The 19,188-nt window shown below is 35.1% G+C and overlaps 1 protein-coding gene across 1 annotated transcript in view; it reads right to left on the bottom strand.

Moving 5' to 3' along the window:
• LOC149791556 (transient receptor potential cation channel subfamily M member 2-like) overlaps window positions 1-19,188 on the bottom strand; it is a 154,349-nt gene that overhangs the window by 107,463 nt on the left and 27,698 nt on the right. The window contains exons 7-10 of the mRNA XM_089969447.1: window positions 18,924-19,021; window positions 17,867-18,069; window positions 15,523-15,623; window positions 12,478-12,612 (exon numbers count right to left, since the gene is read on the bottom strand). Of these exons, the coding sequence (XP_089825573.1) occupies window positions 12,478-12,612; window positions 15,523-15,623; window positions 17,867-18,069; window positions 18,924-19,021 (537 nt within the window). The remainder of the gene's footprint in view (window positions 1-12,477; window positions 12,613-15,522; window positions 15,624-17,866; window positions 18,070-18,923; window positions 19,022-19,188) is intronic.

The following is a 19,188-nucleotide window of genomic DNA, read 5'->3' as shown; positions in this document are numbered from 1 at the left end:
AATATGTACTTGTACGAACGAAAAATTATCCGATTACAAAATAAAATTACATACAGCGACGGTAGCATACTCGAAATTATCCTCGTTGTTATCAGCGAGTCTCAGTGATGGAATTATATCTGATTTCGAATTTTCAATGATGACCAAAATATGCGATGAAGGTATTAAAGATACAAGTATCAATAATGACAGAATTACTCCAGCAGATCGTGACCAACACAACTCCGCCAAAGATAACGATGATCTCGGTAAGTTCAACTAATCCTGAATTTAGTGTTAATTTTCCTATTGCAATTCCAGTAAAAGAAATAGCACTAGCACAATTACGAGTATATTACAGCTGGCCAAATATCAGATCAAAATCATTTAATGGTACACCAGCAAATAATTCGCTCGTATTTACTAACAACAACAAACCCGATGGAACACCTGACTGGGTTGTTGTTGGAATACCAACCGGCAGTTACCAGATTGAAGAGATCGGTGAGGAATTTGCGCGTAGAATAAAATCAATAACGGGAAAGGAATCAAAAATATCAATAAACGTTCATGAGCCGACGTTGTCCTCGACGGTTGAAATAAACTCGCCTGATTATGCCGTTGATATTTATCAATCTTCAATCAGATCCGTGCTAGGATGGCCTGAAATATCACCACCGATAACACCGATACCACCAGAACCGAAAAAGTCTGATTATGTCACGGATAGACAATCATATCATGAAATTAATCCATCATACAGGGAACATCTACGTATTATAAAAAATAAATCAATGCTTCACAATTTTATCTTCTTCGGTGAAGTTGAGGCATGGTTTTTTAAAAATCCGGGAGAAACAGGACGTCATTGGGGTTTTTATCGAGAAACGATTATTAGATTTTTTCAGGAAATCAATCAAGAGTGTAAAAAACAACTAGATCAACTAAATCAATATTTTAACGAACATATTTTTGACATATCAGCGTCATCGCGTGAAAAAATCATCACGCGTGTGGAAATATTAAATCAGCTTATATCAGATATGGAATATATTAATAACCGAATAGTTCAGGAGATGGTTAGTCTTTTAAAATCACCTGAAAATCCTGATGCATATAAATGGTTAGAAAAATATAAATTAACAGAAGCCGATGTACCAAATTATAAATTTCCCGGGTATAGTGTAACCGAGTTAAGAAAATCTATCAATGATGTCATTGATGAGTTTTTTCCTAAAATACTCGATGCATGGAGAAAATTAATTCCACCTCCAACTGTTCTTAGACATGATAATGATCCACATGGCGGCGGAAGACACGTATCCCCGCGGATCGTTAATATAACACCGACGGTCGCGGTCAATCTGGTTTGTGACGTAATCGATGGCAGCTATCAAATAGATCTCGGAAGATCAAATCAGGCTCAACAAGGATACATCCTATACACGTTCACACCACAAGTTCCCCCTGGAAATTTAATCGTGCAAGAACCAACTAATCCCGTGTATTTGCGGTGTCACAATAATATGTTAACACGAATCAATTTTAAACTCACAGACCACCTTAATCGCTTGATTGACATACGTGAAGAAGAGCTTGTAATAAATCTGTATGTAAAGTCCTAGGACTTTTGTCTTAAGGACTTTTGTCGTAAAGACTTCCGTCTTAAGGATTTCTGTCCTAGGACTTTTGTCGTAAAGACTTCCGTCTTAAGGATTTCTGTCTTAAGGATTTCTGTCGTAAAGACTTCCGTCGTAGATCTTCAGAATCAAATTCGATCAACTTAAAAAAATATTTTATTATTACTAGCACAAATTTGTGTTTGGTACAAATTAATCGGCCCAGGCAACTAAGAAAGCTAGTCGATGAAAGTAAAATTAAAATTTCTATCACAAAAAAAAATAATATTTATTAATTTTCCTGATTTTTACTGAAATTGTACAAATTACTTGATTTTGACTACCAACTACCCCCTCAGAAACATAAAAATGCACGAACTACTTGATTTTGACTACCAACTACCCCGTCAGAAACATAAAAATGCACGAACTACTTGATTTTGACTACCAACTACCCCGTCAAAATCAAGAAAGTTCTAACCTTGTCAAATTGTTCCTAACAAATTTTATTTATTATAAATTAATTTTATTTATTAATAATATTATTTTTACTGAGATTTTTATTTTTTTTTTACTAAAATACAACGAAATTGCTCAATTTTCCTGATTTTGACTACCAACTACCCCGTCAGAAATCAAGTAGTTCGTGCATTTTTCTTTGATTTTGACTACCAACTACCCCGTCAGAATCAAGTAATTTGTGCATTTTTCTTGATTTTAGTAAAAAAAAATAAATTAATTCAGTAAAAATAATATTATTAATAAATAAAATTTATAATAAATAAAATTTATTAGGAACAAATTTGACAAGGTTAGAACTTTCTTGATTTTGACTACCAATACACGTGGTCAGCGTTGACTTGGACCCCAGTTACCAAAACTTTCATTTTCATTATCACCAGTAACGAAGTTACCTTGGATCGTTTCACCAGTAACGAAGTTACCTTGGATCGTTTCACCAGTAACGAAGTTACCTTGGATCGTTTCACGATCTAACATTATTTTTCTTAATAGTCTTATGCGAGTACTAATCGTTTTCTTTGCCTCATACTCGTGGGATAATAACGACTTAATTCTTTCTACGGCGGTAGAAAGAGGAACGAACTCCTTCACATGATCATCTTCTACGGTAGCTAGCGACTGAAACATTGCCGATTGAATCCGTTTCATGAGCCTGTATTCAGATGATAGTGTGTGTGTCCCCATGGTTTTACGTTCTTGTAAAATCTCAAAGTCAGAAACTATTTTTTCAGGATTAAGTTCATCAGATATATTAATTCCATCTTTTTTAATTTTTTAATAGCGACAATTACATCATTGATATTTTCATGGTTCATTATATAATATATAAATCTTTAAAATAAAAAAAATATCCCTAGAACACCTATCGAGTGTATTAGCGAGTTCGTCGGGATGTTTCAGGGACAGCACAGCCAAGAACTCGTAGCTTGCCACCGCAATCTACCAAGTTCATTAGGCAAATATTCCCTCTACGAGAGCCCCTAACCCGCCAAACAACGGTCTAGAGGCCCAAGAGGGAGGACAGCACAACCCTCATTAAACTCGTAGCTTGCCACCGCAATCTACCAAGTTTAGAGGATATACATATAACATATAACTAACTAAGGACAGCACAGTCCTCATTAAACTCGTAGCTTGCCACCGCAATCTACCAAGCTTAGAGGATATACATATAACATATATACAATGAATGAAGAGCCCCTATCGAGTGTATTAGCGAGCTCAGATTATGAATGAAACGGCACTAACTAAGGACAGCACAAGGACAGCACAGTCCTCATTAAACTCGTAGCTTGCCACCGCAATCTACCAAGTTTAGAGGATATACATATAACATATATACAATGAAATGGTTATATACAATGAAATGGTTATATACAATGAATGAAGAGAGCCCCTATCGAGTGTATTAGCGAGCTCAGATTATGAATGAAACGGTACTAACTAAGGACAGCACAAACATATACGCTCAGCAAAATCACACCCACAATAATTAATCCAGTGGGTGATACGAAAATATGTATCAACCACAAGTCAATATTGTGGTTTGTGAATTTGCTGAGCGGAGGGGTTCTTGCGGTTCCCCCCACTATTATAAAAATCGCAATTATGCGCACCACCGACAAATTGTCAGCCATGGGGATTCGATCCTGGACCGCGAGCGTCACAGTCCAATACCATACTGATCGAGCTATCAAACATTGTTACGAACATATGTTTCGGAAGTTAATATATAGCTAGCTATATAGCTAAGGAACCAATATTTACAGTAAACAGCGGTTTCTGAATAATAACGGTTTCTGTATTTAACAGTTTCTGTATTTGTAGCGGTTTCTGTATTTATAACAGTTTCTGTATTTGTAGCGGTTTCTGTATTTATAACAGTTTCTGAATAATAACAGTTTCTGTATTTATAACAGTTTCTGAATAATAGTTTCTGTATTTATAACAGTTTCTGAATAATAGTTTCTGTATTTGTAGCTAGTTTCCTAAGCAGACCGAAAATCAATAATAACAGTAGCATTAATGCACCAGTCAAAGAACTTTCCAGAATTGTAAGTTCAGTGAACACACAACTGCAGGTCAATTACAATGAGTAACGGTTTCTGTTTCACACACAGCTTCCTACGGATCAATAATATTATCATGTGTTGTATGATGGGGAAATATTTAAAAACCATAAATAATACTTATGAGTCTAATGAGTTAGGTTCGTCGGCACAATACGATGTAATTAGTTAAACTGACTAATTACAATCATAAAAAACCAACCATCTACGAAGAAAACTATATATTACAAAGTAATCTCCCTTATGTAATCAAAAATTCAGTAGTGTATGGAGGACCTACTGTGACATAAATTAAAAAAATTAATTCAATGTGGTGATGATAGTTAATAATGTGGTGATGATAGTTAATAATGTGGTGATGATAGTTATTGATACTGAAATGTAATTTTCTGCTTATATTTTTTCGAGAGAGCAGATCTGGTTATATTATCTGCTACTTTTTGTACTGAACGCGAGTTAATATCAAAATATGTCGCAGCTGAACGCATCGAACGAAACATAATTTCTTTACCGGTTTCTATGTTTGTAGAAATTACCGCCCTCTTTCCGATTGTCTTACATCTTCCTGTATTACCGCGTGTATTATTCTCGCTGTGAGAGATAGCTTGTAAATTGGATAAATTATTGTTTTGAGTGTCCCCGTCAATATGATCAATAACAAGACCATCATTGATCACTCCGAAGAAACATTCATACGTAAATCTATGACATAGATAATGTTTTTTCCCAACTGTAAATCTAAGATAACCAACATTATTAATACAACCAACTTGTCTCTTCAACTTGCGGTGTCTAATGATACCATTAATATTTGATTCATAGTTTGTTATGACAGGATGTGGGACAAATATATTTTGCTCCATTATAATAATATTATATGTTTAAATCATTGTTTGTCTGAAATCTTGATATATAATCCTTCACGGATTTTATAGCGTTTTCACCGCTATTATTTTTTTTGTCATAATATCTTTTAAACTCTCTGAACCGTTTCCCGCCACACTTTCCACATAATTCTGTCTTTCCTCGCACTCCAATACCACACCGTAGACATGGTATTGGTCCTAGACTTCCTCGTCGTATGTTTTGTGAGTGCATCCAACAAAATTCCTTTCTACAGGATTTGTTGCATCGATTTACTGAGCCGATCATCAACCATCTACATTGGGACATTGTATATATATATATAATTTTCTTTATTTAAATATTTGTTTTAATTATATGAACGAGTTTGAGAGATTATCCCAAACTAGGCCTGTTAAGTATAAATTCAACCTTGACAGATTATCTTCTGACTTGCCAGTACGAGATCTGGTTGATCCGAAAAATAAAAGTTTGATCTCGAAAATTCATGACGCTAAGAAAGAATTTTACACGGATGGTGCATCTCATACATGGTCAACGTTCAAGATTATACGCCCTGACTCCGTCAAGGACGCTGTCACGGACGCTACAATGAACGACAAGCGAGCGGCAACTATCATTAACTACATCGCTGAATACGAGGGCAATCAAAAATATTTCTTCAGAGTAAAATTTATTGTATTAACAGAAACAGATAGTTGGATTATCCGTGACAAATATGATCCTGTCCTTGGTAATAATAAAACTATCATATTAAGTAAAAATTCCAGACCGGGTATACTGACAGGTATTGATAAACCGTATTATGAACGAGCATATCCTGTAACAGCAGTTATTTATGGAATTTATGAGATAAATAAAAAACCTAACGTTGATAAACTAGCGCCGATGAAATTTTCAAGGTTAAATTGTGTAGCTGAACGAGTAATAGAACACTTTACAAACGCGATGCGTGGAAATGGATTAACTGATTTAAGGCGTGAAAAAATAAACTCGTGGGCTGATTCAGTTAAGGATACCGGTGCTACAATAAAAGATGTTGCTGAGTTAGGAAAAATATTAAAATTTCCAATAACTGTGGCGACAATAACGGGAGAAGTACTGTACCAGTCGAAATATAAATCGAAAGGAGCTCCAATAAATATTATCGATCATAACGCGCACGCATGGACTAACGCAGTAACAATATTTCCACGTGATCGAACTGTTAGATTTTACCCCACAGAATTATCTGTGGCAGATATGAGTATGTTTGATTTTATCAACGAAATAAGTAAAACCGATCCTGTATCGGTATGGTTATTCAAAAGTAATGAGGAGGGTGAATTTGATCAGTTTGTCAAACCGAACGGTGAAATATATCGCACAGAATCCCTCCATGACGAGATGAAAAATCTTGCGACGTTTTTGCAGTGCAAGCACGCGGAAAATACTGACAAATTACTAACTAATTGTTTTACCGTTCCATCTGTTGCGGCTCATTTCGCCAGAGAACGAAATTCATGGAAACCAACACGATTTGATTTACTCGAGGACGTGCGCGCAAGCTGCGTCGAATATGGACATGGCGGATTATGGAATACCAAATACAATTACAATGATGTTATTTCGGTTGATATGGTTGCATGTTATCCAGGAAGTTTTCTGGGATACGGAGATTGTTCTACGTACTTTGAAAGATTTGGTCACCCTACAAACGAGATGACGCGAGTGGCAATTAATGGACCATTACCTGATTTTGATCTGACTGGATTCGCCTGTATTGAGTCGTTCGAGTTTAACGAAAATCTTCACAAGATTTGTTATGTTTGGTTTGGCAGACATTTTTGTGAAAAACGTTGGGCACCTATAGTTTTGTTGCGATATATGCTAGATTGTATGATACTGACATCGTTGGTGGTCAGTGAGGCAATTATATCATATCATGCACAGACCAAAGTTTGGTTGCCCATGTCAGATTCTGAAGTTATCAGCGAGTTTAAGGACGATATTCCTAATAAACTCAAAACCGCAAAAGATCTCGGTAGAAAAATTATAGGTAAATTTACTCAGGGTGGTGCATATGATTATAAAAGACATCACGCACGATTAATTTTAGATGATGCCGAGTACGATTTTATAATCGCTGATACAACGGCGAAAAATACATTTGTAAATCGAGAGAGTGTTTATTTATCCGACGGAACAAAATTAGGTACGATCGTTAGTTACATAAATGACGTATCCCCGCAATATACTCATCTAAGATCTTCCATGTTGGCTTATGTTTCTATAAATTTATTATCGATGATTAATAGATTTCCTGAGGCCGCAGTCAGAGTCGCAACGGACTCGTTTTATATTTCAAGTAAATATTTAGAACCTGTTATGAAATTTACAAGTAATGATGAACGATGGGGTTCGTGGAGAATAAAAAAGGAACTATTACACAATTACACAGAATCAGCAGATGTTCCAATGAGAGATGTTTATCGTGAGGGTAATAAAATATCAGAAATGTCGAAAGCACCATCGTTGAGTGATCCAATAACCAGATATAAGACAGTATATCTCAATGGACCTGGTGGATGCGGCAAAACAACTCGAACGATTAATGTTTTTAGAAATTCAGATATAATCGTACTGACACCCACACATAGACTTGCACGTGAGATGAAACAGCGGCAAGTACAATCGTGCACGTATCATAGTTTCTTCCGATGGCGCGGGGATACATGGACTCCTGAACGGATGGGAGAAAAATATATACCTAAAATAATTATTTGGGATGAGATATGCACGGTGTCATTAGATACATTAAAAATGTTTCTTGATTGGTTGTTGACGAAAAATACCGCCATAATAATGTGTGGCGATCATGGTCAACCTCCGCCTTTTGTTGGACCATCTCCACATGATTGGTTAAAAAATTTCGTTGATTATTACGAAGAAATAGATGATGATCATAGAGCTCTTGATGCAAATTTGAAGGAGTTTAAAAAATTAATCAGATTACAATCAAACAAATATCAGTGTGAAATATTACGTGGAGTGATCTCAGAGACATCAATGAGTGATTTTTTGAACTCATGGAGACCCACCGATTTGATCGTAGCAAGCAGAAAAATAATCAGAGACGCTTTACAACAACAGTTATTTCAACTGCATAAAGAACAATATTCAGAACTACCCGTTCCGTTGTGTTATAGACCATCAGATACACGAAAACAGAATATTAATGTTGATATTCCAGGACCCTTGACAGAGTCAAGGAAACAGATTCTCGTATTATATGATATTGTCGCCGTTGATATCAGTGTAGTCGAAGATGCATTACACGCTGACAAATCTCCATGGGTGTTGGGATACGCCATGACAATCCACTCGTCACAGGGATTAACTATTTCTGATACACGAGTTTGGATTGTAGACGATCGCATCGAGTGGTCAAATTTAGTTTATTTGGCGGTATCGAGGGTCAGAAATATATCTCAATTACGTAGAATTATAATTCCTGAAATCGTTGATAAATTTAACATCATCGATGATGATATAATAAGAAAAAAATTAATCGGATACAAACAATCTGACAAAAAAAATAAACGTGAATTTGATCTTGATGTTGAATTTATTATTGAGTTAAAACAGCAGCAGAACAATCATTGCGCATGTTGTAATTGTATAATGTTATGGCGGTATTCGAGTAATGATTCAAGACAATTTACCGTAGATAGAAAAGATAATAGTCGTGGTCATACACGAGAAAATACCATGTTAACCTGTCTTGAGTGTAATCGACGTCGGGGTGCAGGCACCCTGGCGCTAGTTAAGTGATCGAAATCACCGAAGTGATCGCGGCGGTAGTTGTGTATCCGCGGGAATTATTTGTAGTTGTTCACGTGTAAATCCACGTTGAGGAGCGGCCGAATCTAATCTGTAGATTGCAGGTCTGGAAACGCCTACATTTCTTCCAGTGGATCTTGTCACGGTAGATATTTTGTGTGTGGTAACACTCCAAATAGGATCAGTTGCTCTCGCTTTACCACCTTCAAGTTCACCAGGCTCATATAAATATCTGACTGTAACATCACCTAATATTTTTTGTTTTCCAGCATCTTTCCGTTGTGTTGGTATATTTTTTTTTGTGACCGCGCTAATGGGTTTCATGTTGGTTGTTCGTGTGATTTCATTATTTAATGCAGCTATCACGATTGGTAATCTTGCCACCCATTCGCGAGATCTTTTATCCTGAATAAATTCCCTCGCGTATTGATATCCAAATAACCGTTCAGCAAGTGTTCGATTAAATCGCTCAACAATTGCTTGATCACGGTGAATTGCAGTATGACCTCGTCGTATTTTGGTATTATGTTGTTTCATCAACGATGATACTGGACCAAGAAATTCCTTGCCAGGATCAACCTGTAGTAGCTGCGGCCATCGTAGACCACCTCGTTGATAAATTCGTTCAAACGCATCGGCTACTTCAGATGATGTTTTCGCTGATAGCGGCTCTGCTTCTTTATATCTACTTGCAACATCAACTACGGTTAGCGCGTATTTGTACGTTTTTCCACGCACAGTATCATGCGGTAAAAACAGAATATCAGCTTGATGAACTTCATTAGGAACACTGACATCGAAATACGAGTACTGAATTTGTTTAGGACGTGGTAGATAAATTTGCCATATTGCTTGTTTAGATAACCACGTTTTAGCAGTAGAATGTTTAACCGATGCTGCATCAGCGAGTTTACCAATTGCTGCTTTGCCTCTCCAGTATCCTCTCGGTGAATAATAAATTGATTCCATTATTAATTACCAGCCCCAATCGCTAATTTACCTTTCATCGAGGATCTTACTAACCAATTAGCTAATGATTCTCTAATATTTTTATTTTTTATAGAATTTAATGAATGAATTAATTTTACATCTGCGATATGCCTATCTTGTAGATTTTTACTTTTATAAGCTACATCATGAGCATGACAAGCTCGATCAATAGCATTTATTGGTTCCTCGCCTGGTTTTGGTTGATCTTGATTATCGAGCCTGATATCGAGTCGAGTACCAGGACCGCAATAATTATATCCTGGTAGATGTTTTTCTCCGCTGTATTTAGCCCATGGAGCACCTGGAAACTTTGACATCAAATTAGCAATATCACCACCGCGCTTATTAGGTAAAAATGAAAATTTCTTTCTACCGCATACAGAACATTTTCCACCGTACGCTATTTTTTTGTTTTTTGTTGTAACTGTAGCTAAATCAGTAGTTGGAGTTTTAACTCTACAACGTAAACAATATAAATTCATGTTATAATATATATGGATATAATTGATTTCTCAGCAACTCGGCAACGAGAGCCGGTTAAGCATCATCCTGCGCTACCGAACTCCATCAGAATGATTATCATAGGACCATCTGGATCGGGTAAGACGCAATTATTACTTAATCTGATAATGAGATGGTTGAAATGGGATAAATTATATTTAGTAGCACCATCCGTTGATGATCAGCGATGTTATGATGTACTTAAAGATTTCAATGAAAACGCGCGATTACTGGATGAAGATAATGATGTTATAGAGTTTATAACCGATATTGATGAAGCACCATCCGTAGATTCCATAGACGGATTTATTAATAATTTAGTTGTATACGACGATGTGATGCTAGATAAACAATCAAATCCAGCCAGAATATTTTCCCGAGGGAGACATAAAAATACAGACGTGATCTATGTTACTCAACGATATACACAAATACCAAAAGTGATCAGAGACAACTGCAACATTTTAGTTGTGTTTAATGGCGTAGACACACACACGTTGCGAAATATTCACCAAACTTGGTGTGGTGGTGACATGGATATAATTAAATTCAGAAATTTCTTCTCACGAGCGCAAGCTACCCCGCATGGATTTATAACAATAAATTTACATGATCCAAGAACAAGATATCGTGTGGGTATTGATAAAATATTTGGGTAACAGGGGTGATGATAAAATTAAATTGAATTAAACAGATATCATTAATATAATGAACAACTGTGCGTGGTTACATCAAGGAACCACTAACAATTGTAATAAAAAATGCCGTGGAGAATATTGCAAGAAACATAATTATCTTATAAAGAAAAACCCTCATGCTGGTCCACGAAGATGTGTTGGATGCAACAACGGCGTTAGAGGATTATATCAGATTTGCAAAAATTGCGGTGGAGATCGATACAGAAGTTTGATGATATATTATAAACACAGAAAAAACATAAATCCAAAAATAGAAAAACCACCATCAGAACTTGAATATTACTTGAAACATAGAACAAATTCCGAAGATTCAGATGAAGATGAAACAGATGAAGATTCCCATGATTCAGATGATGATTCCCAATATTGATAGCAGCAGAGAGGGGCGTCTACGGTTCTGTTTGGGACAAACAATAATCGTAGACGTGGTAATTGACCTCTATGAGTGGTCACTATTTTTTTTGGTAAAACACAAGGGTGACCATTCCCCTAAGTGGTCTGTTCACCCTCTCTGCTGCTTGAGTTATATCGCTACGATGTCTACAGCTACAGTGTGGCAGATTCCAGTGATGTCTAACACTGGCACTTCATGCCGCAGACGTGTAGCATGATATCCCACAGTAACGTTATCCTGACACCAGGCCGACCATTCATAACATTAACCTATTAATGCTGATCTCCAAGCGAGGCAGCTGCTAGTACCATTTTAATAAGTCATTGGTATGACTCGGCCTAGATCCGATGAAGGCGCTCTCACTACTTCGGCTACCAAAGCGGTCTAGACTTGATGCAAATGCATCTCAAATTTAATGAAAAAGATTCAAAGTGTTCAGGGGGTATTAATAAAAGAAAAGCGTGATAGAGATATCATCAGACGGGATGAAATAAGTACTCCAACAAACCCTTTGGGAAGATATGAACAGTATTTGAATATTGACTACAAAACAACGATGATGTTTTGAGCACAATATAATAAGCTGGCGTCCATTATCACTGACAAAATTACGTTAATTAAACTTACTCATGAAAATGTATATATCACGCTTCCTGCTGTTTTGAAAGCCATATTTACACTGCAAGTACAACAATGGATGTTCATTTATTTGATCCTAATTCCATTTAGCTGATAATATTTTCTCCGCATAATGTGTCTTTTTTGCCAGGATAAATAAAGTGCGTAGATGTAACAACTTGCGTAACATGAACATACCCGTTTCAAAATGGAAATGGTCGAGCTAGTGATTTTCAATTGTGGGTTTGTAATTGAATTCAAAGCATTTCACTATATTAACTCATTTTGCTGGCATTTATGAACGAGTACTGGAATCAATTGCTTGATCAAAATCCGGTACAGTGCTATAATACCTGAAATTTGAATGGAGAATACTTTCACTGGTTCTGTAGTGAACTTACACTATTGTACAATTGCAACAGTCTTTGCAGTGTCAAGAACTTCTTGAGAATGATGCCATTATCTAAAAGGAGCTCCACAAAGTCCACTCTGTCGAACTGTATGGCAGACAACATGATCTCATCTAGGCTGCCACTCTGAAAATATAAATTTTACCCACACATACACTTAAAGCTTTGTCTAACAAATGTCTATTTTAATAACGCTGATGTATTTGTTACTGTGATAGGGAACTCTAAACTGTTACGTCACTGTAGAAAGTTGAGACTCTTTAGTTCACAATATAATCAATATTAATCAATATTCCAAACATAGATGACATGTGGAGTATCATAACTGTTTGTCTATGCCTTTATACTAAGAACACTTATTCAGATACAAATCACATACTATTTGATGTATCCGGGGAGACTGACAAAACATTTAATTAATATTTGAATGTGACTATTATAAAGAAAGATTGGAAAGAGACTAATAGAGACCTTTCAATATTTAGACGTCTATGCTGCCATAATGCCTAAACTGGATGTCTTGTTACTTTACCAATGAATTATGCTTGCGAAATGGGAAAATGTTTAAATTTCACTTAAGCAGAAAATCTTCAATATGTATATTTGTCTTGACATTTGTGGACCAACATCAGTAAATACCCAAAAATCTGCTTTTCTGTCAGACGTTGTTGCCACCGTACAGTTTATATTTGGTGCTAACGATAATGTGGATTGGCTTACTCCAAACTGCTGAGTACTTCACATGCCTTGACAAAGTCGTTGATTACTGTTCTAATTTTGATGTCATGCAGTATTAACAGACAGATTATTAGTATAGACAGGTATTGATGGAATGGTTATTGTGATATAAGTAATGACTTTTGTGAAGTGCATGAAGTCCGAACCAGGGAGACATAAAGGAAATCAAGACATATTTCATTTGCATCTTAATTTCTGAACGAGAAAATCAGTACTAATTATGGACTGAATGCACGTAACATCAGTAGGTTTCTAGTGGTGTACATTGTTATTTAAAGTCCTATTTTATTATACGTTTATAGCGATATGACTAAAAGTGTAAAAGTTATGTTAAATATCCAAAACACACATAAATCACACACTTGGTGTATTACAGGCGTTTCCATTACCTCAAACCGTAAAGTATAAGCAGAGATAGAGAGATAGCTTCAAATAAGTAAAGCTCGTCTTACTTTAACCTTGTATCGGGGAAAGGGAATGTTGCGTCAAATTAAATAAAGGAAGTGCAAGTAGGTCGTATCATAACAAGCAATGACCGTGAGATAGACAAAGGGCTGATTTTTTTATAGGCCGATAACATTATTGGGCCAATTCTGTTATGCGTTGAGCAGTTCCGAAAACTTTTACAGGGCATATTGTTACCTCCGATATTTAAGCAGACGATAAGTGAAAACACAATTTTAGCCCAGCTGAAGATAACGCTAAAAGTGCTTAGCTCACAAAGCCGAATTTTATTTGGGACCCAGTCTTGTCATGATACCTGCGTGTCAGGTAGCCTGAAGATATATTTTGCATTTCAGGAGATAGTAACCTGAAAAGTGTTTGATCGAAGAACATATAAACAAAGGGACAAAATTAGTAAGAAAGGAAACTCTAGCAGCACTAATCTGAAAAATTAGTTCATATATCGAACAAAATACTTTGTTATGTAGAAATGAATACCATGTTTCGTGAATATATCTCAAATGGCTCTAGATATTTTAACAGAGTAGATCTCAAACAGCTCTGGATGTATATATACAGGGGTTGAGCGTGACAACAGAGGCCGTACTGACACAGATAGGTATGTTATGTAGACGTGATGCAAAAGCATATCAGATTTAATGAAGAAGCCTCAAAAGGTTCAGGAGATATTCAGCAAACTAAAGTGTGTCTGACAGACCATCGGACTCTGGAATTCCACTTAAACCTTTGGTGCTATGAACAATATTTAAAGATTGATTGCAACGTAACGATGAAGTTTTCAGAATAATATAAAAAGCTGCGTGCATTTTCACATAAAAGGTAAAGTTATTCAAACATTACTATATGAAACCTTGTACATAATACTTCCTTGATGATAATTCCTTTTAGCTAATACTACTTTCATCCTTCGCTATGTTATAGCTTTACCAGGATAATTAAATTGCGTAGATAGACAAAGGAAAATCAAATACGTCGCTTCCACCATAAAGGTAAAGACACAGAACACAGTTTCATTTTTATTACTCTTACTTTGCATTGTGTCTGAAGAGAGACAATCAAGCGGCAAATTTCAAGGAGAGCAAGGCAAATGGTATTGAAAGACATGTATTATATCAGTGTGCAGATAAAGAACTGATATAAAAACCGTCTCTATTTACAGTAACTTTACAGCAAAGTTCGGGTTTTTGTTGTTGTTCTTGGTGTTTTTATTCCTCTTTTTCACTAACATGGAATAATCAGAAAATTGACTCTTTCAGTGCCAGAACTGATGTGATGCACCGCACAATACCTTATTACCAATGCTTATAATTTAGATTGTTTTGATTGTACAGTGTATCCCTGTTTAATTTATGTGTTGAATGTTATATAATAACCTTTGTTCTTCCCTTTTAGACTAAAATGAAATTTTGCTTTCATATTTGGCGAATTTCCAACACTATTATAATTGTAACAGCGAAAATCGTCCTCCCAAGTTTACATTGTTTTTTCACAGACTTAAAAAAGAGAAAAAGACTGCTTCAGTTATCAACATTTCCTTTACCAAATTATGAGAAGTGCGCATTATACGTTTTATAGGAGAAAGGATATTGGATACATACAGTTGCAGGTTAAAAAAATTCAGTTTTAAAATGTTTTTAAGACCACACATAAACTAATCATCCATTACACACAAGTTATTACTCCAACTTCATGCTCTTAAACATGATATAGTTAGTGTTACGCTAAACTGGGAGAGTCTGGGAATTCCATAAAATGAGACCTTGAGAACTATACTAAATGGTTGGTATTTTAAGCAGGTAGCAAATCTCTGAAACGAATAAGGGTAACACTAACCTTGCGTCTTTTGTCATCAGCAAACATCTCACTCTTGGCGAAATCAATCCTGTTCCACAATAATACTAGTCTCAATTGATCCATTGTCTGGTTCTTGTAGACTGAAAGAGATCGAAAGTGTCAAGCGATGCAATAGCCATGATAACATTGCCTATTATATTTTAGTGGATTACATATTTTCGATTGAGATATAGGAGAAAGAAAACAATCAGGAGAAAGATTTATTTATGACCTGAAACTTTCCATTTTTATTCATGTAATGGTAAATATTTTTATTATTTGGCTCATCATATATAGCGTTGTATATCTGCACTTAAGTCAGTACAGAGAAAATGTAGGTAGTTACGAGATTTTTCAAACGCTCGTGGTAAAAGCCCCCACTTGAGACATCCTAGATCTGGACACGAATCTTAACTTCCAATCATATGACCAGGTCTAATATGATTGCTTGTCCAATATCATGATATGAAGTACTGGAAACCATTCATTATCAATAGATAACAACTAGTATAATTTAATGATACAGCATTATTTCAAGAGCGAAATGGCTCTTGAGTTCAATTAGTGCCTTTTCATACCTTGAAATGTGTTAAGTTATGAACCACAGCTGGAATAATGTGTTTGGCACTAGTCAATGAGATCTGACAAAACATTCAAAGGTTGTATGCTTTTTAATATATTCTGTGATAATTGTTTCCATGATTTGTTCTTTTTGCATTGAATTGAATGAAATCCAATTAAATTGTTTAACATTCCTTAAATAGCCTGATCCATAGTCATATAAATGCTAAAATTCTGTGCAGTTTAGCATTTTCAAGCACTTTGATAATAGAGATGTTGAACATAATACATGAATGGAGCTCTGGCATGTAGCATCTTGCTATAAAATACTACTTACAAAGTTATAAATTGAACAATAGCCAACAATTTGTAAAATGAATCATTGCAGCAAACGAGAATATACTTTTTGTGGAAACATTTATTTACCATTAGACTCATTTACGCCACAAATAATTGCTCCATGATGACTTAATTAATCAGTAATTGATCGTTAAGGCATTAAAATCCTTTATTTTTTGTCATATCGTGTGTGAAAGTTTTGGTTTCTGCCCATGGATGTACGTTCAGAATAAAGTAAGTACTAGCGGTGGTGATATTAGTATTGTTCACTTGTAAATGTGACGTGCTATATGAGACTTATCATGAAACATGCATGGGCTAACCGCTGTTGTCTGTAGGCCTAGTACACTCTTAATACCTATATACGAAATGGTAAACCACTGAATGTTCTGAAGTGTTCAGTGCCATTCTGGTTTGCCGGGACATACGTTTTCCTTTTTACTTTACTGCAACTACTGTCTGATCACGTACCACTACTTACCACTCTATGATACTGAAACTAAACTCCAATCTAAGACACTAACTGTAGAATTTTTCTTATAGGTTCGACAGCAAAATGAACATCGTTATAAAATCATGACAGAGTATCGCGGATATTTTCTCGTTTGGTTAATTGTAGACGACGCTTAAAGACATTTGTTGCAATGGGAACAATGGTTTTGCATCTGGATATTTGAGGACATCAATTGTGGTCTTTGTATGATGGTTGATGAAGTCTGCGTTATCAGGGATGCATCATTAACAACCTGAGAGCCTTAAATACATCACGATTATTTCTCAATTTAACTTGGCAAAAAACAACAAAAAAGCCATGATTCCACACTAGAAACTGTTCTTATTTTGGCTCAGTTTATCCATTTGATATAAGGTATATGAAGAGACATTTACTCGAGCATAATCCAATGTTGTTTGAAGCACAGTAGGGCATATCAGGGTCACTGTCATCCTAATTCATTCAGCCCATCCAAACCGAAACAAAATAGTTAAAGTATAAACAAGCTTTCCATTAAACAATATATCACGCTTGCTAATCTCACAATGATGTATGTTACATGACTTAGTAGCCAAATCCTTGCATCAATCTGGAAGGCACCCCTAAATTATTTGCATGTGTTATATGTTATTGCATCCTAATGTTACAGCCGACCCTGATAAAATTACTGGCAATTTTCATTTTGTGATATTTTGTTCAAATTGGTGCTTAGCATAAGTAAAATAGTATTGGGGGTGTACAATTATGCCCTCTTCACTGGATGTTATTGTAAAAATGTAGAAACCTGATGGAGTTATATAAGGAAGTTAGATTAGTTACGCCTTTAACACATGGAAAATGGTGACTACATAAACAAAGAATGTGTCTTTGCGACGCTAAATATAATAATGACATCTGGTCATTTGGTAACACTAAACAAACAATTAAATTTAAATTGTAAAACCCACGTACCTTTCAGCAATGCCTTGAGCATTGCGACATCAAGGTCATGCGCATCACTGCCCAATTCAAATATATGAATCTGATCATACTTAACAAGGCAGTCCTTGATTCGCTGGATATTAAGATCAGTTTCCTTCTGTGGACAGAACTTTGAGTCCTTCATTTGTTTACGAATGTCATCTTCCAGGCTCAGATTCATGCACTTTTTAGTTCTGTTGAAACAATTGTATCACATTGTGCTTGGTGTAATGTTAAATTAATAATAAACCAGAAATTTATGTTGATGAATATATTCAACAATAAATTTATTTAAGGTAGATAATACCTCTTGCAATTTTTATACAAAGTCCTGGAAATGCTGAATCCTGGAATATTGTATTGCATTTAGATCGGTACAGGTGACTGGTTCTTATGTTTTGTGTCATGTCAGTCTTTTCTAAATGAGTTTATATAATTGTATCTTCTGTAATATTAAATCCGCAATAAATCCAAAAATTATTTTGGTGATATTAAATACCATGACGGGTATTTAAAGTAGATAAAAAATCATTTATTTCTATAAAATGATGCATGACGGCGTATTGACTTAAACTATAATCACCGATACTGCTGCTTGTCCTGATTTATGATCCAGATTCTTTTTTTATTAAATATATAGCTAATTAGGTAATATAAACTTTTATTGTCACTTACAGCCTGAATACTATTAATTTTCTTTTCTTTTACATACACGAACATATATGCTAAGTTGTATCTTTAAACAATATAATTCATGTTGCACTTGGTATATATATATATATATATATATATATATATATATATATATATATATATATATATATATATATATATATATATATATATATATATATATATATATATATATATATATATATATATATATATATATATATATATATATATATATATATACCAGTTTGAGTTGGCCTCTGTCGAATATTTCTAGATATTCCACTTTGATCCAATCACCTATAACCTTCCATTTAATATAAATGAAACAGTATAACGATTTTCCTGCAAAGGCATTTTGCATTCATAGACTTACATTGTGATGTCTACTCCTTGGTCATTTTTAGCAACATCCTCAACCACTTCTGCATGTTTGAAAGCATAAGCTAATATGTCTGCTGCTCTTCCGGATCCCTGAAATACATTGAATTTAAGGATAGTGTAACCCAAATGGTTTATACTCTCTTGCAGCTTTTATTTTGAATGATTGCCCTTACATAAACGAGTCTTCGTGTAACACGCATGCTTATCTGCATTACCTAACACATGGCAATCATAAGAATATAATCATTTTTAAAACA

Source organism: Sinohyriopsis cumingii, chromosome 9 (genome assembly GCF_028554795.1).
Source record: "Sinohyriopsis cumingii isolate HCF-2022 chromosome 9, ASM2855479v2, whole genome shotgun sequence".
In the NCBI taxonomy this organism is placed as follows: Eukaryota; Metazoa; Mollusca; class Bivalvia; order Unionida; family Unionidae; genus Sinohyriopsis; species Sinohyriopsis cumingii.
The sequence above is the reverse complement of the archived record's forward strand: the minus strand, read 5'-3'. Positions and strand labels throughout refer to the sequence as shown.